This window comes from Bos grunniens, chromosome 6 (genome assembly GCF_055505025.1).
Source record: "Bos grunniens cultivar Pamir isolate PY7600 chromosome 6, Bosgru_T2T1.0, whole genome shotgun sequence".
Taxonomy (NCBI): Eukaryota; Metazoa; Chordata; class Mammalia; order Artiodactyla; family Bovidae; genus Bos; species Bos grunniens.
The window spans coordinates 98455683-98480582 of record NC_141170.1 but is presented as its reverse complement, the minus strand read 5'-3'; the positions used below and the strand labels follow the sequence as shown (position 1 = coordinate 98480582).

Genomic DNA, 24900 nt, shown 5'->3' with positions numbered 1-24900 from the left:
TCATCTAAAGAATTCAACTTGAATTGGAAATGTTAAAAAAAAGAAAGAAAGAAAAAATTACTCCAAAGAACTTGGCTTATTTTTATCCTTGTGAGACTGGCTGATAATGTATTCTCTCTTCTTGAAAGATTGCTTTCTATTCTGAATTTCCTTGAAAGCAGCATCCAGTATTAAATTCATTTAAGGAACTAATTTTCATCATGTTCAAAATTAGGCTGGAGAACTTGGAGAGAGAAATGGTAACATAACACCAGACATCCAAGCCCTTTCCCATTAAATGACTGAAATAATTAAAACCAAAAAAGAAAAGTGGAAATATCCTACATGAGCACTAAAGTACTAGAGAATAGTGACAGCTGAGAAACAGAAGTTTTGAGGAATTTCTGGATAAAATGCAGATAAAACCACATTAAAGGACATATCTGAGAGTCTAATCTCAGTCCCTCTTTCAGGCAGCTGTGGAATGTAGAAAATAAAGAAGACACTAGCCGACTGCCCCAAAACCGTGTCACTGAGGCATGGACTGGGGCCGTCAGGGCTAACAGGAGAAAAGGAGATTCTGCAATGCGAGTCCTCCATCACTGTACCATAGCTGAGAGGCAACTGAAAACACAGAAACTGAGCAGTGCCGCGGTATTTCTCTCCCAGCTACACATTCTTGGGGCAGGCTCACCCCGACATAGGGATGCTCAATGTCACTAGTTCAGTTCAGTCGCTCAGTTGTGTCCGACTCTTTGCAACCCTATGGACTGCAGCACGCCAGGCCTCCCTGTCCATCACCAACTCCCGGAGTCCACCCAAACCCATGTCCACCGAGTCGGTGATGCCATCCAACCATCTCATCCTCTGTCGTCCCCTCCTCCTCCCACCTTCAATCTTTCCCAGCATCAGGGTCTTTTAAAATGAGTCAGCTCTTTGCATCAGGTGGCCAAAGTATTGGAGTTTCACCTTCAGCATCAGTCCTTCCAATGAATATTCAGGACTGATCTCCTTTAGGATGGACTTGTTGGATCTCCTTGCTGTCCAAGGGACTCTCAAGAGTCTTCTCCAATACCACAGTTCAAAAGCATCACTTCTTCAGTGCTCAGCTTTCTTTATAGTCCAACTCTCACATCCATACCTGACTACTGGGAAAACTATAGCCTTGACAAGACAGATCTTTGTTGGCAAAGTAATGTCTCTGCTTTTTAATATGCTGTCTAGGTTGGTCATAACTTTCCTTCTAAGGAGCAAGCATCTTTTAATTCGATGGCTGCAGTCACCATCTGCAGTGATTCTGGAGCCCCCAAAAATAGTCTCTCACTGTTTCTACTGTTTCCCCATCTATTTGCCATGAAGTGATGGGACCAGATGCCATGATCTCAGTTTTTCTGAATGTTGAGTTTTAAGCCAACTTTTTTACTCTCATCTTTCACGTTCATCAAGAGGCTCTTTACTTCTTTGCTTTCTGCCATAAGGGTGGTGTCATCTGCATATCTGAGGTTATTGATATTTCTCCTGGCAATCTTGGTTCCAGCTTGTGCTTCATCCAGTCCAGCATTTCTCATGATGTACTCTGCATATAAGTTAAATAAGCAGGGTGACAATATACAGCCTTGATGTACTCCTTTCCTGATTTGGAACCAGTCTGTTGTTCCATGTCCAGTTCTAACTATTGCTTCTTGACCTGCATACAGATTTCTCAGAAGGCAGGTTAGGTGGTCTGGTGTTCCCATCTCTTTCAGAATTTTGCACAGTTTATTGTGATCCACACAGTCAAAGGCTTTGGCATTGTCAATAAAGCAGAAGTAGATGTTTTTCTGGAACTCTCTTGCTTTTTTGATGATCCAGTGGATGTTGGCAATTTGATTTCTGATTCCTCTGCCTTTTCTAAAACCAGCTTGAACACCTGGAACTTCACGGTTCACATTCTGTTGAAGCCTGGCTTGGAGAATTTTGAGCATTTGCTTTGCTAGCGTGTGAGATGAGTGCAACTGTGTGGTAGTTTGAGCATTCTTTGGCATTGCCTTGCTTTCGGATTGGAATGAAAAGAGAAATGCAAATCAAAACTACAATGAAGTCAGAAAGGCCATCATTAAAAAGCAAATAATAAATGCTAGGAGAGGGTGTGGAGAAAAGGGAACCCTCCTACACTGTTGGTGGGAATGTAAACTTCTGGAGTCACTAAGGAGAACAGTATGGAGCTTCCTAAAAAAAGCTAAAAATAGTTACCATATGATTCAGCAATCCCACTCCTGGGCATATATCTGGAGGAAACTCTAATTCAAAAAGATACATGCGCACCAATGTTCACTGCAGCACTATTTACAACAGCCAAGATGTGGAAGCAACCTGAGTATCCATCAACAGATGAATGGATAGAGAGATGTGGTATGCATGCACAAACACACACAATATGGAATATCACTCGGTCATAAAATATAATGAAATAATGCCATTTGCAGCAACACAGATGGACCTAGAGATTATCGTATTAAGTGAAATAAGTCAGACAAATATATGATATCTTGTGGAATCTTAAAAAATGATACAAATGAACTTACTGACCAAACAGAAATAGACTCGTAGACATACAAAACTTCTGGTTACCAAAGGGATAAATTAGCAATTTGGGATTAACAGATATACACTATTATATATACAATAGATAAACAATAAGGAACTACTCTATAGTACAGGGAACTGTATTCAGTATCTTATAATACTCTAAAAATGGAAAACAATATGAAAAATAATAGATATATGTATAATTGCACCACTTTGCTGTATACCTGAAACACTGTAAATTGACTATACTTTGATTAAAAGAAAATTTTTAAAGTACTCATTGCCTATAGAATGAAAAACAACACAAGAATAAATATTGCAAATAATGACAATAGTCAAGTGAAGTATAATCTGAAGCAATTTTTATTTCTTTTTCTAAATAACTTTTTGTTCCAAGAAGAAATTTAAACTTTTAAAAATTTCTGAAAAAAATGATAATGAATACAGCACATCTCAAAATACATGCAAGTTAAAATCGCTCAGTCATGTCTGACACTTTGTGACCTATGGCCTATATAGTCCGTGGAATTTTCCAGGCCAGAATACTGGAGTGGGTAGCCTTTCCCTTCTCCAGGGGATCTTCCCTACCTAGGCACCCAAGCCAGGTCTCCTGCATTGCAGGTGGATTCTTTACCAGCTGAGTCTCCAGGGAAGCCCAAAATACATGAGCTGTAACCAAATTATTAAAACTAGAGTCTTAAACTCCTTTTATTGACAACACAAAATAAAATAAATGACTTAGGTATTCCAACCAAATAATTTAGGAAAACAAAACAAACGTAAGTGAAAAAAAAGAGCAGGGGGAAATTGACAATAATAAGAGAATTAATAATAAAAACCTGTATATTATACTTAGTAAATGAATTTAAGTGTAAATTCTTAGAAAAGATAATACAGTGGATAGAAAAATCACTCATGCAATTTTAAAAAATAAATAAATACCTAAGTGCCATATCTATAGATATAGAGAATATTAAAAAAATAATAGAATGTCATATACTTCAGACCAATAAATTAGAAGACCTAGCTAGACTGGTGTTACAGGGAAATACACATTGCTAAAATCAATTCAAAGGAGTTACAATGTCTAAATAAATTTCAACTTTGAAAAAAAATTTATACTTTTGGAATATATATAACCTTTAAACTTTTCAAATTATTGTTCTGCAATTAGACCCAGAGCTCAAGTATTCCCACAAGCAATACCTTTCAGTTTTCGAAGAGACATCTTACTTTTATCTCTCTTTCTCTCTCTCTCTCTCTCTCTCTCTCACACACACACATACACACACACACACAGGAATTCCCTGGCAGTCAAGTGGTTAGAACTCTGAAAGAAAGTGAAAGTGAAAGTCACACAGTCGTGTCCAACTCTTTGTGACTCCATGGACTGTCCATGGAATTCTCCAGGCCAGAATACTGGAGTGGGTAGCCTTTCCCTTCTCCAGCAGATCTTCCCAACCCAGGGATCGAAATCAGGTCTCCTACATTGCAGGTGGATTCTTTACCAGCTGAGCCACAAGGGAAGCCCCAGAACACTGGAGCGGGTAGCCTATCCCTTCTCCAGGGGATCTTCCTGACCCAGGAATCAAACCAGGGTCTCCCGCATTGCAGGCGGCTTCTTTACCACTGAGCTATTTGGGAAGACAGGACACTGAGCTTGGGGGGGAGAGAAAAAAAGCATAACTAAAGTTCACCCCATTAGAAAGTTATTCTGAATAACTGACAGCACTTTTCTTCTGTCTACTGCTTGCCTAATATTATACAATGTCTATAATTTTGGGCAGTACTAGCCCACTATTCATTCAAATATATCTGTTAAGTGCCTGGTATGCACCAAGGATTCAAGATTCTTGTCCCTGAGGAAGAGAGTTGCTTTAAGCACCAAAGAAAACACAGTGGTTAGTTTCCTGAAAGATCATATACGACATGCTTTGGAGACATAGAAAAGACAGGGGATAAATTTATCTCAAGGAGTTGGGATGCCTTCACAGAGATTATATATTCCTTATTATGTTGAAAATTTACTCAACTCTTGCTGAAAATATTTCCTCAGTTGTTAATCTGAGTCTTTTTGGTATTACCTACTGCTCAGCAGCATCAGTACTTGCAGGTAAGAGCTCAGGTACCCGTGCACTCCTCTCTGTGTGATGAAATGTACTGACAAATATACAAAGGCCTTTCATGGACAGAAGCACATCCAATTCCCAACTGTTCACAGTATTCCTTAGGATAGCTTTTAAAACTAGAAATATTATTTTCCAGTAAATTCAAAGTATAAAACCCTCACCTACCACTCCTTTCCAAATCTTCTAAACAAATTTGGTTTTATGTATTCTGGTATAATTATATAGGCCAAATATGAATTTATATGGTCTACATAAGAATGGAAGTAGTTCTTCACTAAGTATAACACAGTCATATGGCACTACTTTTATCATATAAACTTATATAAAATGTTTCAAAATAACTAACTGGATGTTTTTAGTATTTTTCCAGCTCTCCTCCTTGTTTAGTAATCATTATCGATCCACCAAACATTTATTACCTAACATGTGCCAAGCACAGTGTTAGGAACCCTAATCTAAGTAAGAGAGAAGTCCAAGTACTTCATGAGCTCAAACTCCACTATGTCATTTTCAGTTTGCAAGGATAACTATGAAATCCAATGTTTCCAGTGACATTTCTGAGAGGGTTTCACTAAAAAATATTTGGCTAGGTATCCAACTCTATTTGATCCTTTTACTTACTCATGTTCTATTTTGTTTCAGAAAATGTTTGTATTTGTGAGTTTCATTTTGCCTGCCACAGTAACAATCAGCCTGTCTTCAAAATAAAATCTTTATGGTGTTAACATAGTATCCACTACTCTTTGACAGTAACTCTACCACAAAACTATGGAACCTAAAGACAAAGAACTCTTCGATAAATTATAAATAATAATAAAAACCCAAGCTTTGCTATAAAAAGAGAATGTGGTTCAAAATAAGGGCTTAGTGTGGCCATTAACTAAAGTTATGATATTACTAAAACTACTAAGTGTTATTTAGAAGAAACTAAAAAACTATTGCCTTTGAGAAAACCAGAATTTCAGAGAAGAAAAACATTCACTAAAAAATAAAAAAATAAGTGATTTTTAAAAAATCTTTCCAGTATTTATTTAATACTAATAGTTAAGGGAGAAGATTTAAAAAATAAAGTATGAATTACAGATTTTCCTTTAATAGAGGCAGTCTGTAGCAGTGGAAATAGAACCACTGTGTATTCAGAGGATTGAACAGGCAGATCTGTGCCACAGTAATTCATCACTCCGCCCTGAAGCAGTCATCTCATCTCTCAGAAGACTCGGGCTTATCAATGATAAGGGCTAGGAAAACACTATCAATAATTTGATTTTTATTTTATTTTCAGCATCAGCTATCCATTAAGTAAGATTAATATATGTTTGCTACTTATCCACAGTTTTTGCAAGCTTTCTATAAAACTGAAGTTTGAAGAGATAGCTATATAAGTACATCTTCATTATATTTATGAGTCAGGGAACCAGTTCTTCTTGGACATATATCTATGTTTACAAGAAGTCAAAGAAGAGAGAAGATGGGAGTGGTTGCTATCTCCTAAAATATACAGTTAATTTCTCTGGTCACACAAATCTGGAGGACAGGAGATAGTAACCCATAGATTCTGGATGAAGATGTTCTGGGAGGGATTCAACTCTAGTCCCAACTTGGAGGTGACTTTTTATTGCTTTATATAGTTTGCTTTAATAATTCATAATAAGTAGCCTTGAAACCCTCTCAGTGAAATGAAGTTTTTCTTTAAAAAGCTCACAAAGAAGAAATACCCCCACATAAAAAGTTCCTGGTTTAAATATTATCAACTGATGGTTTTAAAATTTACTAAAAGCTACTGAGCACTGCAATGGGAATAAAAATAAGCATTGCACCAAATGCACTCACAATTTATCACTTTAAAAAAACAACACTTTTTGCCTCAATATATATTGTGTTGATTACTATCAATGAATGGAAATACAGTCTTAGACTTTCCATAAAATTTTTAGGAAATACTTTATATTAAATAGCACAAATAAGATATGTAAATATGAACCACTTCAACAGGAAAGCAGTTCTTCTCAATTACATATTTGAAGGGAAAATGGTGCCTTTTTTGAGGAAGAGATAATTTTGCCTTTAAAGGCAATTCGTCTAACTTTTAAAATATATCAGTGGTACATACAATGGGATATTACTCAGCCATAAAAAGGAATGAAATAGTACCATCTGCAGAGACATGGATGGACCTAGAGACTGTCATATAGAGTGAAGGGAGTCAGAGAAAAAAATAGTGCTTATATGTGGAATCTAGGAAAATGATACAAATGAACTTATTTTCAAAGCAGAACCAAAGACACGGATGTAAAGAACAAACGTACGGATACCAAGGGGGGAGAAAATGGAATGAACTGGGAGATCAAGATTGACATATACCCACTACTATGTAAAAAATAGATAACTAATGAGAACCTACTGTACAGCACAGGGAACTTCATTCAGTGCTCTGTGGTGACCCAAATGGGAAGGCAATCTAAAAAGAGGCGATATATGTATACATACAGCTGATTCACTTTGCTGTACAACAGAAGCTAATGTGACACTGTAAAGCAACTATATTCCAATAAAAATTAATGAAAATAAATAAAAATATATCAAATGGAATGTTTCAAAGTTAAACTCTTAATTTAAAAGTATTTAAATGATTTAGCTAAATACTTGAATTTAAAGAAGAATTTAATTCTTCTCATTTTTCTGGGGTAGAAGGATTCAACTACAAAGATTTGTAATCAGAGTATTATCGAGTGTCTCAAGTCATAATAGCATCCCTGCTGGCTCAGACGGTAAAGAAACTGCCTGCAATGCGGGAGACGTGGGTTCAATCCCTGGGTCAGGAAGATCTGCTGGAGAAAGGAACAGCAACCCACACCAGTATTCTTGCTTGGAGAATTCCATGGGCAGAGGAGCCAGGTGGGCTACAGTCCATGGGCTCACAAAGAGTCGTACACAACTGAGAAACTATCGCTTTCCTTTCACTTTCAAAGTCATAATTGTCTCATGTACATAAACCTTAGACCTTGAACATAAAACATAAGTACCATGGTAAAGTCAAACTTCTTTCTTATTTTGATGAAAAGTATGACATGAGTGTGTCTGTCTGTGTGTGTATATACATGCATGTGTATGTGTGTATATATATATGACACATGGTCTCTGAACTCCTGAACAACAGGAAGCAGTGTTCTCAGAAAGGGAGGAAAATGAAAAATGGTTTAACAAGCTGGAGGGAGGAAATGAGATTTAAATGAGAAGGTAATTAGACAAAGGTTGAATAAACATATAACAAGCAGAGATGTAGCAGGATTTTTTAAATTAATGTATCTTTTACTACATTCACAAAACAAAACTCTACAAGAAAATTTCAAAATAGAAATAATTATTGAACTGAGGCTTAGAGAAGTAACAGTGGAAATCTAAAGCTTACATTTCCCCCCGAATGTCCTCTGAAAACAAATTCAGTTTTTCATATCAATGTCAGTTGTGCATATCATATCTTGTGACCTTTGTATTCTAATAGGATATAAACCACACAGTCCCAGGTTTATACTGTCATCAAGAGTATTATCTGCTATTGCTGATAAACTAGTTTAATGGAAAAACAGTCTACCAATGGGTCAAAGATGTGAAGTACATTATCTGCAGATCCAACAGGAAAGCATTTTTTCTCTCTCCCTGTGCTAAACTGCTTCAGTCCTGTCCAACTCTTTGCAACCCCAAGGACTGTGGCTCATCAGGCTCCTCTGTCCAAGGGATTCTCCAGGTAAGAATACTGGAATGGATTGCTATGTCCTCTTCCAGGGGCCCTTTCTGACCCAAGGGGCAAACCCATGTCTCTTATGTCTCCTACTTTGGCAGGTGGATTCTTTACCAGTAGTTCCACCTGGGAAACCTGCATTGTAGGTGGATTCTTTACCATCTGAGCCACCCTCTAAGGGGTTGGGAAGCCCTAAGTAAAGGCAAGTTCAGTTCAGTTGCTCAGTCATGTCTGACTCTGCGACCCCATGAACCACAGCACGCCAGGCCTCCGCGTCCATCACCAACTCCTAGAGTTTACCCAAACTCATGTCCATTGAGTCGGTGATGCCATCTAACCATCTCATCCTCTATCGTCCCCTTCTCCTCCTGCCTTCAATCTTTCCCAACATCAGGGTCTTTTCAAATGGCAAAAGTAACCACAGTTCCAAAAGTGAGACAATTGCTTCTACATGTTCAAGCCTACCTTCTAATATACCCTTAAGTTCATGGTTCATCACTGGCCCAATTCAATGAGGTATCACCTCACACCAGTCAGAATGGCCATCACTGAAAAGTCTACAAATATCCATAATAAATGCTGGAGAGGGTGTCGGGGAAAAGGGACCTCTCCTACATTGCTGGTGGGAACGTAAATTGTGCAGCCATATGGAGAACAGTATGGGGACTCCGTAAAAAGCTGAAAATAATTCCCATATGATCCAGCAGGGCTTCCCAGGTGGCACTAGTGGTAGGGAATCCACCTGCCAATGCAGGAGATGAGAGAGACATGAGTTCAACCCCTGAGTTGAAAAGATCCCCTGGAGTAGGAAACGGCACCCCACTCCAGTATTCTTGCCTAAAAAATTCCATGGGCAGAGGAGCCTGGCAGGCTACAATCCATGGGGTTGCAAAGAGTCAGACACGACTGAGCGCGTACACACATATGATGCAGGAACCCCACTCCTCAGGATATATCCAGAGAAAACGCTCATTTGAAAAGATACATGGACCCCAATTTTCACTGCAGCACTACTTACCATAGCCAAGACGCAGAAACAACCTAAATGTCCATCAACAGAAGAATGAATAAAGAAGATGTGGTACATACATGCAATGGAATATTACTCACCTATACAAAAGAGTGCAATCATGCCATTTGCAGCAACATGGATGGACCTGGAGATTACCATACTAAGTGAAGTGAGTCAGAAAGAGAAATACCAATGTCATACATTGTAAGACTGACAAAAATGATACAAATGTACTTACAAAACAGACACAGATACACAGACACAGAAAAGAAACATGCTTACCAAAGGGGGGGAGTGAGAGGGTAAATTAGAAATCTGGAATTAACAGATATACACTACTATATAAAAAACAGATAAACAGCAAGGACCTACTATACAGCACAGGGAACTATACTCAGTATCTTTTAATAACCTATAATGGAAAAGAATCTGAGAGAGGAATATATTCATGTGTATATAACTGAATCACTTTGCTGTACACCTGAACTAACACATTTTAAATTAACTACTTTCCACTTTAAAAATGTATAAAATTAAGTAAGGGAAAAAAATCTTTTGAGACCATCTGGTTTTATACTTTTAGTAAATACATATCAAAAGGCTATACATTTTTCTGTTGTTGTTCTAAATAAAATACATTTAAAATGCCCAAGTATTCAATTGTGCATTTGATGTGGAAAGTTTATTTACCCTCCTCTGAAGCTATGAATTTTAATAAACATGTCACTGTTTGGTTAGGGAACCTAGAGCTCAGAGGTCTTTCCTGAAATGCTCTCTAGAGATCCAGAATATTGATTTAGCCCTGCAAGCTTGCATACATTCCCAGCGATGTCCTCATATCATCACAAGGCACCTGGATATCTCTGCCAAACACATGGCTCCCACAAAAGCCTACATTCAAAAGTACACTGACCAACCTGCCTCCTCTCCCCTGACGGTGAAAAACAGAACAAAATAAAAATCTGCTGGGTCAGAAAATCCATCATCAACTAAACTTTCTGGAATTTTCAAGACATTTCCTGTGTTTATGTCTCATCAAGCAAGGTCTTGAGTGTGTTTATTCTTTAAAACTATCACCCAATAGACAGCATATATTATTCATAATAGCTTTTAAATTTCTCTTCCTATGGTGAATCATTTGTGTTAATGAGTACTCCTGTAATCAGAATATTCTTAATGTCTCCCAAAATAGCCAACAAATCCCAATTGTAATCAATTTACTTAGGGTAGTATACTTCAGGGATACTTCCCAGGTGGTGTGGGTGGTAAAGAACCCACTTGTCAATACAGGAGACATACGAGACACGGGTTTCATCCCTGGGGCGAGAAAATCCCCTAGAGAAGGGAATGGCAACCTCCTCCAGAATTTTTGCCTGGAGAATCCCTTGGACAGAGGAGCCTGGAGAGCTACAGTCCATAGGGTCACAAAGAGTCAGACATGATTGAAGTAACTTAGCACGCACTTTTAGAGAAGGCAATGGCACCCCACTCCAGTACTCTTGCCTGGAAAATCCCATGGACAGAGGAGCCTGGGTGGGCTGCAGTCCATGGGGTCACGAAGAGTCAGACACGACTAAGCACCTTCACTTTCACTTTTCACTTTTATGCATTGGAGAAGGAAATGGCAACCCACTCCAGGGTTCTTGCCTGGAGAATCCCACGGATGGCAGAGCCTGGTGGTCTGCTGTTTATGGGGTCGCACAGACTCGGACAGGACTGAAGCGACTTAGCAGCAGCAGCACGCGCTTTAGAGAAAAAATACATAACCATCAAATGTTAATTATGCAAGAGATAGTTACTTTTGGGCTTCCCAGGTGACACAGTGGTAAAGAATCCACCTGTAGTGCAGGAAATGCAGGTTCGATCCTTGGGTCAGGAAGATTCCCTGCAGAAGGAAAGAGCAACCCTCTCTAGTATTCTTGCCTGGGAAATCACACGGACAGAGGAGCCTGGGTGGGCTACCGTCCACCGAGTGACAAGAGTTAGACCAGGACTGAGTTGCCCCAGGACTGAGCAACTCAACAACAACAGTTACAGTTGAGTATCTCTGAGGTTCAAGTTCTGAAATAATGTAACTCTGTATACAAAATTACCAAGTCTAGACACTGTAAATTGTAGACACCCTCCCAGTTCCTCCTCTGCCCCATTCCCACTTAATGGGCAGGTGTATCTATTTGAAGGAGCCAGAGAGAATAACAAATAATAGAAGATATGATCACAAAGTGAATTCTTTCTTCTGAAGAGTGTGATTAAGTGCCTACTATGTAACCAAACACTGTATAAAATGTTAGGCATGGAAGATAAGACAGCCTTTGTCCTAAGGATTTCAGAGAAGACAGGCACATGGGACTATATTAAGTGTGATGTCTGAGGGACAAGAAATGCCACAAATATGAGGATGTGCTGATAAGAAATCTGAGCTGAGGCTTTATGGGAAAAGAACAGTTAACCAGGAGAGGAACAACAAGCATAAAGACTTGAATGTGCGAAATATAATGTTATGTTTAAGACCTATAGTTAGGAATAATTATACCATACAATCTGAGAGACAGTCAATATGGTGACAGGAGGCTGAAGAGTAATCAAGAGCCAGATAAGGAATGTCAAACACAGAGTTTGATCTACTTCTTATAGGCCAGTGGTTTTCCAAGCTGAGTTCTTTAAATAGCAAGAGTTCACAGAGCTCTTCAGAGCCACACTGGCTGAAAAGGGGGTAGGTAGGTGGCCCTACAAGTCCCCACATTGTATCCATTTCTGCACTTACCAAATGAACTTCATTTTAATTGTAACAACTTTGAAAGGCAGGTGTGTAGGGAGGGGCATGGGTGCTTTAACAAAGTTTGCCAACAGACATCTATCAAAGGGTAGTAAGAAGGAGTATACATACTTATGGGCTTCCCTGGTGGCTCAGAGGTAATGAATCTGCCTGCCAATGCAGATGTGAGTTTGATCCCTGGATCAGGAAGATATCTTGGAGAAGGAAATGGCAACCCACTCCAGTACTCTTGCCTGGAAAAGAATATGGACAGAGGAGCCTGGCGGGCTACAGTCCATGGGGATCGCAAAGAGTTTAAACAACAACAACAATACATACTTATATCTGCATTTAAGAAAGAGCACACTAAAGTACTTTACATTGACCAGTGGGGGGTGGGGGAGGGGGAGTGGAAAAAAAGAATCAGAGGGAACAATTAGGAAATGATTAATTCATGGAAAAAGGAAATTAAGAGTGGTAAGAATGAGCAGAGAGATGTGGACAAGCTGGATTTGTGGGTGTGAGTGGAAAAGAAAGTGGTAGACATTCCTGCTTAACACGTGCACTGTTCTCAAAGAAGAAAGAAGCAACATGGCCAGAAAAATTTAAGGAAAGATGTGTGTGTACATGTGCATGTGAGAGGGATTAAAGATCTGGAAAAGATGGTTAAGGTATTTTCTTGGTTGGTTGGTTGGTTGGTTGTTTTTGTTTTGCATTTTTAAGTCCCCTCAACTCCACCACTAACATTCAAAGGACTGTATGTGTTCTTGGTTGAAAATTACATGAGTGCATGCTAATATTGCTTCAGTTGTATCTGACTCTTTGTGACCGTAGGGACTGTAGCCCACCAGGCTCCTCTGTCCATGGGATTCTCCAGGCAAGAATACTGGAGTGGGTTGCCATTTCCTATTCCAGGGGATCTTCCCAACCCAGGGATCGAACCCACATCTCTTATGTCTCCAGGATTGGCAGGCGGGGCTTTTTACCATCAGTGCCACCTGGAGGACACATTATAGACATACACGATGACGTTAATTATGTGATCACAGATTCTCAGAAACCTGTTACTTGTTCTCTCCATCTTTTCAACATGAAAAAAGCCAAGATTACAAATTAATTTCACACTCTGAGGAGAAGGTTTGGTGAGATTAACATCTGTAAAGACAGGTAAACATTTCCATTGTCTTTAGTTGCATTGCAACTTTCAGAATACAAAGCGTTTTCACCAGACTCTTTCATTTATGCTTAAAATATCCTATGAGATCAATAGAGGCAGCTGATACTTCACCTTTTGATAGGGAAACTGAAATACAAGAATGGTGAAAATAACTTTCATAGGGTGCAGTCTATTTTAGCATGGCTGACTCGTTCCAAACTCACAGTACGTGTCATCGTGGACAGGCACTGATGGCCAAAGTGTTACAGTGCTATTTGTGAATTCAGGGACTGCCAAAGTTCTCAGCAGAAACCCATGTCTTCCAGAATTCACTCTCTTGGGACATAGAGACTATGAGACCAAACTGGGCATTGGACAAGTATAAGACAAGACACCACAGATAATGAAGATTTCGCTTTCATATGGTTCAGTTATGACTTGTACTATAATGTGCATGTATAATGGAGAAAGTAAAGGAATGTATACAGAAAGATGTGTAGCACTATTGTGAATAGAAAACTAAAATTTTCTCTTTTAAGTACATTTCTGCTCCTTTGTTAGAAAGTTTCATTTTATTAAAAATAAGAACATATTTAATAACAGATGGGTAGCAAAATAATAGTTTGAAGGGTGCAGTTTGAAGAGCACTGCATTGCATGATCTCTAGGGTCTTTTTTTTTGTTTAAAGTCTTATGGTTCAAAGGATAAATTGATCACATCTGTCAGAACAATGACAATGAATTTCAGTTTATAAGACTGATCTAAAAGGAAGGGACGTCTGAAGTGTTCATTTTAAAAATATGGGTGAAAAAAAAATAAAAAATAAAAATATGGGTGGTGATTTATATTTAGGATGACAAAAGGCATTTTTCTTTAGAAAAATAAACAGAAAAAAGGTACAATGATAGAAATAACTGTTCCATCTCAAACTACTGAAAAGACAGAAAGATGTTTTAAATCAGGAAACCATAATCACCACAGGTGGGAGAATCTAAGCATATACGATGAACCTCTTCTAGTTTTACCAATGCTTCTTTGACCCTTTCTAAGCAACTTAGATCTGTTTCATGTGAGAGTAAATAAAAATGTCCACATTAATTAGAAAAAGTGGTATAAGAATACGAATAGGCAAATCCAAACATTCTAACTCTGTTCACAAACGATCTGGCAAAATACAAATCACTAATATTTCCTACAGAAGGCACAGGGAGCAGAGGCAGGAGCTGTCAAGATGGAGACGTGGAGCCAGTCTGGGTTCTGCCAGTTACTAGTGACATGGACTTAGGGAAGCCATACGTCACCTTTGGGTACCCTATTTCCTATAATGGCCACACTTCACTGGTCAATTTAAAACTTGAAAACATTTCTTCTTAATCTCTTGTGTGCAATTAAGCAGTTAAATCATTTTTCTTTAAAATATATCAAACCTATCTTTCCTTTTCTGTCTTATCTCTTACCATAATCCATGTTTTCAACCTCACTCCTCAATGACTCCAACCACTTCCTGCATCTCCCTACTCTTCTAGACTTTTAATAATATCACTGAAGACCTGAATTTACCATGTTACTTATCTGCTTCAGCTGTTCCTCAATATTTATATGAGAGCAGGTAATAATCTTTAGACTGCCCTTAGAGTTTTACAAAAACTGACCTCACTGATCTTGCCATCTTCCCATCCACGACTTGCCAACTCTGTGAAAAGTTGTCTGCCTGTTCCTTTTTCCTAGTGCACCCCTGCCTGCAAAGCCAACATCCTAATTTTATTCCACCTCATGCTATTTCTCATTTATTTCAGTCCACTGGTATATCATTCCTTACTGTTTTATTTGTTTTATGGCTGATGATGTGAGGCTGTATGACTGTGAACTGTATAAAAATAATTTTAACTAGAACTTTTACTTTGGAGTTTTTTTTTTAAGCTTCATTGAGGTATGAATGACAAATAAAACTAAAATATATAAAGTATACAATATGATGATTTGACCTAGATACTGTGAAAGCATTTCCCCCATCAAGTTAATTACCACTGCCATCACGTGACGTTTAGGTTCTTGGGTTTTTTTTGGCGAGAACATTTAAGTTGTACTTTCTTAGCACATTTTAATTATACAATACAGCATTGTCAACTACAGTCACCACATTATATATTAGATTCTCAGATTTTATTTATCTTGTAACTGAAGGTTTGTACCTTTTACCAACTATCCAAATTCCTCCTCGCCTCCGAGATCCAGATCACCACCTTCCTTCATGAAGTCTTCTCTACCTGTTTTAGTCTAGATGTACTTTGCCATTCTCTGAACTTCCAAAGTTCTTATCTGTATCATTCACTTGGGTACCTGGGCAAACGTTTATTGGTAATGCATGAAGAAGCTGTACATGATGTTCTCATTCTCTTTGAATCACTCCGAAAAAAACGCTCTAGAGGCTTTGTGGTATTTCCCCTCTACTGGAAACACTCTGCCCCCATGTAACTTTATGGTATGAGCGTATTCCTTTTTCATGTTTTTTACTCAAGAAGTAATTTTATCCTGATGTCTTTTCTGACTACTCTGTCTTCAATTACTAACTCACTATGCCTCCAATTTCCTTTTTCTGACAAAATGCTCATGCTTAGTATTCCCTGATATTCTATATGGTATGCATTTGTATTTATGTCTGGCTCGGATGGGGGAGCCTGGTGGGCTGCCTTCTATGGGGTTGCACAGAGTTGGACACGACTGAAGTGACTTAGCAGCAGCAGCCCACTCTATAAACAAGGAAAGACTCTTGTCTGTTTTGCTCATTAATATGTCCCTTCCTAAAGAGTGCCTGGTATTTGATAGGTGGTCAAGAAACACTTTTTGAGTGAATTCATTATTAAAAAACTAAAAGCAACATTAGTAATAGTGATTAATAATAATAAAAAAAAATGTTACTATACAATTGGGAACTTACTATGTGCCAGGCCCTGAACATATTATCCATATGACATTACACAATTCTATTATTATTTAACTCTGACCTATTTTCCTCCTTGCCAAATAAAACAAGGCTTAAAGAGGTTAAATAACTTTCCCATGGAACACACAGCTAATCAACATTACTAAAAATAAGCCCCAGCTTATTTACTACTGAAAATAAGTCCTAGGCTGAGCTTACCAAACTGTAAAAAAACTAAATGCAAAATTAGATTCTTTTTGGATATGAAGGAAGGACTCCTTCAGGAGTGACCTGAAAAAAAAAAAAAATAACAGCTAATATTTTAATCTCCTGTCCTCTTTTCTTTCTTTTTTAAAAAAATATTTATTTGGCTGTACTGGGTCTAGCTGCAGCACGCGAGATCTGGTTCCCTGACCAGGGATGGAACCCAGGTCCTCTGCATCGAGAGCATGGAGTCTTAGCCACTGGACCACCAGGGAAAGCCCTGTCCTCTTTTCTTGTTAGTAATTTATCTTATGCTTTCCCCTAAACTTTCATTTTTCCTTACTTGTCCACCCGTCACCTCCAAGAAGAGAAAATCTTCTGACTAATGTTATGACTTGAGATAAAAATTTTCTTAACGTATGTCTCAGTTCTCATGTTAAAGCCAAACACAGAAAGAATAGCCACAGTCCCCACAGTGAGGGGCAAAGCATTCACTCAGGGAGGAGGGGAAAAGCAAAGAAAGCTTTATTCATAATTACCTAAGATTTTCCAGTATGAGAGGGGAAAGAGGAAGTCTATTTTCAGTGACAATGATTACTCTAAAAACATTAGCATGCAAGGGGAAAATTTTCATTCTGAGAGTTACCACTGTGCTGAGTTCTCTTTCCCTTACATGGTGACTTAAAATTCCCAGGGCAGAGAGGTAATCTAGGCAGATGCACTTGCCCTGTGTCTTGAAAATGGCAATATCCAGGAATCATGGGAGTTTAACTGAGGACACGTTGGAAAGGATTTCTCAGCACCAGGTCAGTCTCTAAGAAGTATCAAGTGGCAGAGTGGATACTTATATCCTCAGGCATCTGTAGTGAGGGCAGAGATTAAGCTACACAGGCTTTTTAGAAGATTTACTATGCTGAATGCATAAACAAGACTCAGTGAAACTAAAGCAGAATTACCTGCTAAAGAATTATAGATGAAAAAAAAAAATCTCATTCCCCCTTTTCTCTAGCTAACCTGTACTTCCTCTCCTACAATGCATCTACAATTTAAACAAGCAAAGGTATATACAGTAGAATTCATTCTATTATTCATCTTAAGGGCTTCCCTGGTAGTTCAGCTGGTAAAGAAACCGCCTGCAATGCAGGAGACCCTGGCTTGTTTCCTAGGTTGGGAAGATCCCCTGGAGAACGAATAGGCTATCCCCTCCAGTATTCATGGGCTTCGCTGGTGGCTCAGATGGTAAAAAACATCTGCCCGCAGTGCAGGAGCCCTGGGTCTGATCCCTGGGATGGAAAGATACCCTGGAGGAGGGCATGGCAACCCACTCCAGTATTCTTGCCTGGAGAATCCCCATGGACAGAGGAGTCTGGCAGGCTACAGCCCATGGGGTGCCAAAGAGTCAGAAACGACCCAGCAACTAAGCACATTTATTTTGAATGTTTCTGGGAAAAAATAAATCAGCTCCCTCCTTCTGTATGTCTATATAAAAGATAGTGATCTGATTAAAAAAAAAAAAAACACCAATGAAAAAACCTTTAGGTTGGGATGCTCATTAACAAAATTAATTGATCTTTATTAAGATCAACTATAAGAACATAATGAAAAGGGTGCCTTTCTCTTTGTCCGTACCTCTATTTGCATTTTTCAGAAAAAATCAGACTCTTCTGACATCTGTCATTCTAAACTTTAGTTCTCAGCTAGGTCTAGGAAGCCAAACTGTCATGAAGCCCAGCTGCTCAGGCTCAAGAGATGCTCACTTCCAGACCAGTAAATAACCATAAAATAGCATTATTCTGGTCTTCAACAAGACTGAGACAAAGTAGCCAGAGGTGAGATAAGAATGGAGAAAAGAAACACTGTAACAAGTGGTTAAAGACAAGAACTTTCTCTGTGCTTACTGTATTTGAATGGTTCTCATTTTTCTTTTACTAAGATATCAGACATTAAGAATCTGATGAAAACCTTCCTTTTCTCCAGAAGAAAAACAAAAAAACCGTATATACTTAAAAGTCAGCACACAACTTTAGGGGATTCACAGACCTTAAACTCTAAGCCATGCATTGTAAGCGTAGATAATAGAGGCATTTGAGAGAGTACGAAGCTGGAGACTGGACGAGAGGTGGACCATTCAAGTGAGAATAAACATACTTGCAAACTGGCATCACTGTCGCCGGCCTTACCAGCAGCTCTGTCCCTCACTGCACCTCCTGGGTCATGGCCTGCTGGCTGCCGCTGAGCCCATCTCCTGCTTCCATGTGAGGTAACTCAACCAGGAGCAAAGGCAAGTGGACAATCTTGAGAGGGTCTGCTGCTGAATGGTGGCCAGCCTGGAAAAGATGAAGAGTTTAAACATTTTTAAGAGCTAAAAGGAACTAGGCATGCGCATCTGGTATGAAAGCTATGATGCAGAGTTTAGAGGTTTTAGATGCCTATAGTTGGGTATTTCCCCACTGTGCCGTTGGCTCTGAAAAATTTTGGGGTTTAAGGATCTTTCCCAAGGCCATCAAAGTCTCAATGGCACTATAATATATGTCTAATATTTGCGGAGCAGTTTGCACTACCAAAGCACCTCTGCCCATGTCAGTCTGTGATCATCACATCTTAACTGTGATTACCAATTAAGTTTGAGAACCACTGGCTTCTATTATTTCACTGGTTGAAGCCAATAGTTCTCAGTCTTGGTTATAATTATCACCTGGGTATAAAGCTGAGGCCTAACACTCAGAGGTTCTGATTTGTTGGCCTAAAAATGAAACCTTATTCCCCAAGTGTTTCTAAGGTGCAGCCAAAATAGAGAATCATTAAAGTCCCTGTACTTGTTGAGATGTAGCACTAGCTTAACTCACCTATAGCAGATGTTTATCCCAAATACACCACATCAAGGCCATGTTGTAAGTGCTGTGGAAAAGGTAAAGAACTATAACATGCAACCCAGTGCTCAGGGGCTTTAATGTAGCTCGATACATACTTTCAAAAGATCACATGATAAGATAAATACTTAAAAAATATAACCAAAGTAAGGCTTCACTGATCAAAGATGTAGTGAAAATCTTGGGTGCTATAAAAATGAGAGATATCCATGCACTGAAATGAGAGGAAAAGTTTAATGCATGAGAATAGGCTTCTGCTGAGTTTTAAGGCAGGATGAAATTCAGAGAGCGGAACAGGGAGAGAGCATTGTTTTCAAGAAAAGACACAGTTGCAAGAATATGCAAAGCAACTTTAGGGGGACTAAAAAAAGCCCATTCTGAAGGAAGGGTTTCTATAAAATAGCCTTAGGAGAATCTGGAGAGGAATTTTGAGCCAGAATACAGAGTATTGGTAAAATGGCAAAGGAGTTGGACCACTTTCCAGAATATCTGCAAACAGTATCTGAAATAGTACTGGAAGCTGTTGAAGGCTCACGTCCCAAGAGGTCTTAGTAAATTTACTAGGTTCTTAGTGATGCCAGATACCGTGCTAGAAGTAACTAGATATGTTAACTCATTTAACACAAACATCTGGAAAGGTAGTTACTCTTATCCCTATTTTACAGTCAGAAGGGAGGTCACTTACTTTTCTCCATTACATAGCCAGAAACACTAAGCTGAGACTGGGGCATGCTGTTTCTTCAGCAACACGGCATCATAAAAGTCAATGTAGTAAGACTGTCATGTCTCAATTAAAAATTAAGAAATAGTTCATATACCATAGAAGTCATCATTTTTAAGCACATAATTCTACTTTTTGTCTCTAAGAATTTGACTATTCTACGTACTTCATATAAGCAGAATCACATTTGTCCTTTTGTGACTGGTTTATTTTACCTTGCATAATGTCTTGAAGATTCATTCATGGTGTAACATATCAAAATTCCCTTCCTTCTTAAGGCAGAAGAGTATTCCATTATATGCATATAACCACATTCTCTTTTTCTATTTATCTGTTGATAGACACAGATTGCTTCCACCTTTAGGGTACTGTGAATAATGCAGCTCTAAGCATGTTTGTTCATTGTTTCTAAGTTTTTGTATGGACATATGTTTTCAATTCTCTTGGGAGTAGAATTCCTAGGAGTGAAATTGCTAGGTCATAAGATAATTTTACATTTAACCTTTTGAGGAGCTGCCAAACTGTTTTTTACAAAGTCTTTGCCATTTTACATTCCCGTCAGCAATTATATGAGGGTTCCAATTCTTCCACACCCTCACAAACACTTGTTATTGTCTGTCTTCTTTGTTTGTTTGTTTAAAGCCATCCTAGTGAATGTGATGCAGGAGAAGATGCAGAGGCTTGGGGCTTCCCCAAGTGGCTCAGTGGTAAAGAATCCATGTGTCAGTGCAGGAGACGCAGGTCGATCCCTGGTCCACGAAGATGCCACATGCTATGGAGCAGCTAGGCCCATGCACCACAACTATTGAGCCTGTGCGCTAGAGCCTGGGAGTTGCAATTACTAAAGCCCACGCAGCCCAGAGTCTGTGCTCTGCAACAAGAGAAGCCGCTGCCATGAGAAGCCCATGCACTGCAACCAGAGAGCAGCTCCTGCTTGCTGCAGTCAGAGACAAGTTCACACAGCTGGAGACCCAGCACAGCCAAAAATAGATAAATAAATAACATTGTTTTTTTAAAAAAGATACTGGCTTGTTGCCATAGTCCAGATGTGAAGTGATAAGTCTGAACAGAAGGGTGGCAGAGAAAATGAAATAAAATGATAAAGTAGGGAAATATTACTGATTGAGAAATGGGTGGATATTAGTAACACTGTAGATGTAGGAAGAAAGACTCAATTATAGCAATAAAGCTTTGGGTTTGGTTGCCTGGAAGAATGATGGTATTAATCGGAAAAAAAATTCTATAAAGGAATTTGAAATGACAAAATAAACTTCTGACATGACATATTTGAGGAATCCATGTATTCCAAATAATTATTACAAGACAAGTACAGTTCAGGAGGTTAGGGTTGGAGACAATGAAACATTTTGTCATTTTAGAAAAGGTCAAAGAAACAATGGTAAGAAGAGGGTCTTTGTCTGTATATCCTTAGATTCCTAAGGCTGGGTTTAGCAACTTATGGACCAAATATTGAGGAAGGAAGGAAACACTTGCCTTCCTGTTTTCTGTTTAAAATAGTAATGTAAAACCTAAATGGTTAATGCATTCTCAGAGTAAACTCAGAGTTTTATCAGAATGTAACTGGTGTAAGATTTTTATCTATACTGTAAGGCATTCGGGACAGCAATGTCCTTGGCCCAGAATGGTGTGAGCGGGCTGAGTGAGACTATTCTCTAAAGACCAGCCCAAGGTGGGGGGCCCTAGAGAAATGCATGTCACCATGAGCAGTTATCTGACTGGCTGGGAACCAAGCTGGCAAATCATCAAAGAGACCATGAAGTTCCAATTTTCTATGCCCCAAAAAGGTCCTTTATAGAAAGAGGCTGACCCAATACATAGAATGTACACCTGTAAGAGGCCACAAGGCTCCTGTCAGAACACAGTTCCTCACTGACCAATGGTCTTGGCTGTGTTCAGTCTTGGAATGTCTCCAACATGACATCATTCAGGAATCATTGCAGTGATGACTCATATACTTGGGTACAGGCTTTGAAAGAGAACCTTAATAATACTATTTAGGATGCTATGGTAAATACTCTTAAAGCAAATACAAAACAATATCAATCTGCTTATATATTGAGTTTTCCCTCTGACCTGATATACTGAGATTATAAAGAAAACAAAAATCATTTAGAAGGCTAAACAGGCATGAAGGATAACTGCAACCAGACAAAAATCAAGGTAACACTGCCCCCTCGCCCCCCCCCACCACCTCCCACTGCAAACCAAGAGCACATTGAAATTTTCTCACTCCCATCCATATTTTCAACTGAATGAAATAAATCTCACAGTCAAAATCACTATCTTTCTAAGGATAATGTGGTTCTAAGACAGATTTTTCTTTTGTCTCCCTAGATTGAAGCTTATTCTGCTATTTTATCTTCATCAACTACTCACTGTTTCAAAAGGATAATATCCTTTTGCAATCTTTTCCAGAGTGTAGATGAAAAAAATAACAGTGGCAATAAAAACAGCTGAGATTTACTGATTGCATTCTTAGTCATTTAATCTTCAAAATACTGTCAGTCATGTCCGTTAGCACACACTTTGTAGGTGGCAGGCCTCCAACAGCTTATAGGAGATTCAGGGAAGAACAGAATTCTTTTTGGTGAAAGGTAAGTTACTCTGTACTTCAAATACGAGTTAGCAGACACTTTCCTTCAAAAGCGGAACCAAACTTTTCTTTACGATCAGGATGTACACATCAATGTACACTATGCATTGTATATAGAAATCTTTCTTTGCGGTCTCATATTCATTCTCCTTCCAATAGACAGAGATTTCACTGATCAAATCATGAGATAAATATTTCCACAGCAAACAGGGCACTATGCTCATGCTGCTGGATCTAGCCCTTCCTTCCCCCTTTGTGCTACTCAGCCACCTTTACTGTGTGTCTCTACAAAGTTTCCCAGTGATAGGTGTTTCCTTCCTGTTGTCATGCTGCCCGGGCTGCCTCCCTGCTGGACATGAGCCTTCTCCGGGTCTGAAAGGGGTCAGACTGGATGTCCACTGAACAGCAGGTTACTGACCTCAGCAGGATATCCCCAGGACTCAGGTCTCCCCACTCTTTCCTCTCCCTTCTCCCCCTCCCCCACCCCAACAAGCCTGGGCTCAGGCTCCCTCCCTCTCTCTCTTCAAGGAAATGATCCCCACTGCAAGGTGCCCAAAGGGAAGTGCTATTTCAGAATGTCAGCTCTTTGGCAGCAATGTTTGTTCTAATAAAGCTTTAAAAAAAAAATTCACTACAGCAGTTAAAGCTCTAAGAAGAAAACTAAAGGAAGTCCTCGTGTATATTTTCTCCTCACTCTTCCTAACACAAAGTAGTAACTCCAAGGAAAAATTCAGTAAGCATTTACAGAACAAATTCCACTAAGATAAAAGTATACATATATACACCAAACAAGACTACTGTTCCTAATGAACAGTCTTCATAGAACTAAAATTGCCAAATAAAGCTGAAACATTAGGCAGCAGTTATAAACTTTTTGACATAGTATTTCTATTGCACAAAAACATTAGGTACCGTGTCCTAATTTGTTACAGGTATAAATTCATTTGGCATTGGCGTTGTGTATAGATTATCAACATATATACCTTCCAAAAACAAACAGGCAAACAGAAGTTATGAGGGAATAGATATTCTTAAACACCAAGATGAAAAACCCACATTAAAAAAAAAAATACTGAGTAAAAATCAAGCAGAACAAGCTTGATTGTTCTGTTCCAAACCAGGTTTAAGGTGTTATGATTCTATGACTTAAATACGGTCTAATTTGATACAGATGTAACAAATACATGTTTAAAAAAAGAGGTATTACACAATGAATAAGGTGTAAAACCATGACAAAATTATATTGATAGGAAATTAGAATAATTAGAATAATCAATATAATTTTATTTCACATGAGTTTGAGCAAACTCAGGGAGATGGTGAAGGATAGAGAAGCTTGGCATGCTGCAGTCCATGGGGTCACAAGAGTCAGAGAGTGAACAACAACCACCTTCACATACTAAATATTAAAACTTTGTAATGAATAATCCTCACATAACAGGTAACTGTAAACTGATCATCACAATGCTTACTCATTTCCCCTAAAGTATTTTACAATGTAATGATATATTCTCTTCCTTCAGATTTGGTAATTTCATATTATAAAGTAATAAAGCAGATCTTTCAGAGTAATGAGACCATGGTTTTATTTACTCAGATTATTAAAAGAAATTATGCATTTTACAAAATTAGAAATGTTATTAACATGACATAAAGTACTTCTATCATAAGGTACTCTTAAAAACACCAAAACATGTAAATGATAATTCTCTCTCTATCCACATGAGTTATAATAAAAACATTTAACAGCTAGCCTGTCAAAGCATGGATCATAGTGTTGGAGGAGGGTCCAAGAGACCACCTATTTTTAGCTACAGGACTGTGGGGAAGATCAGGGAGTCATGGAGGAGGCAAGGGGTCTTAGAGTAGTAGAATTCCTCACCACCTTGGAAATATTTCAGCAACCTTCAGCACAGCTACACTCATGTATACCTGCTACATATCAGCTCTAGCTATTTGAATGATTCTTAAATAAAGGATTTTTTAATACAGGCTTTAAGCAATTGCTAAAATCTTTGCAAATCACAATATTGCAAATCAACTATACTCCAATAAAATAATTTTTAAAGTCTTTGCAAATGTACTTCTTGTTACTGGGGAAAATGTAACTATTAACTTTGGCAGTAGCTAGAAAGAAACATCATGGGGGAAATCTGATAGAAGAAATGAAAAAGATAAAAGTTTTTTTTTAATTTTTAAAAATTTTATGTAAAAATTATATGCTTTGTAA

The 24900-nt window shown here is 38.5% G+C and overlaps 1 protein-coding gene across 6 annotated transcripts in view; it reads right to left on the bottom strand.

Moving 5' to 3' along the window:
* Positions 1 to 24900, bottom strand: part of TET2 (tet methylcytosine dioxygenase 2) — a 143524-nt gene that overhangs the window by 80773 nt on the left and 37851 nt on the right. For 4 of the 6 annotated variants that reach the window (XR_015165768.1, XR_015165770.1, XR_015165769.1 and 1 more), the window contains exon 2: positions 18614 to 18792. Coding sequence is in view for 1 of the 6 variants with exons in the window: in XM_086406896.1 (XP_086263022.1) it covers positions 18614 to 18627 (14 nt within the window). In the remaining 5 variants the exon portion in view is untranslated. Of the gene's footprint in view, positions 1 to 18505; positions 18793 to 24900 lie in introns of all 6 variants that reach the window. The other 2 variants (XM_086406898.1, XM_086406897.1) reach the window with 2 other exon arrangements.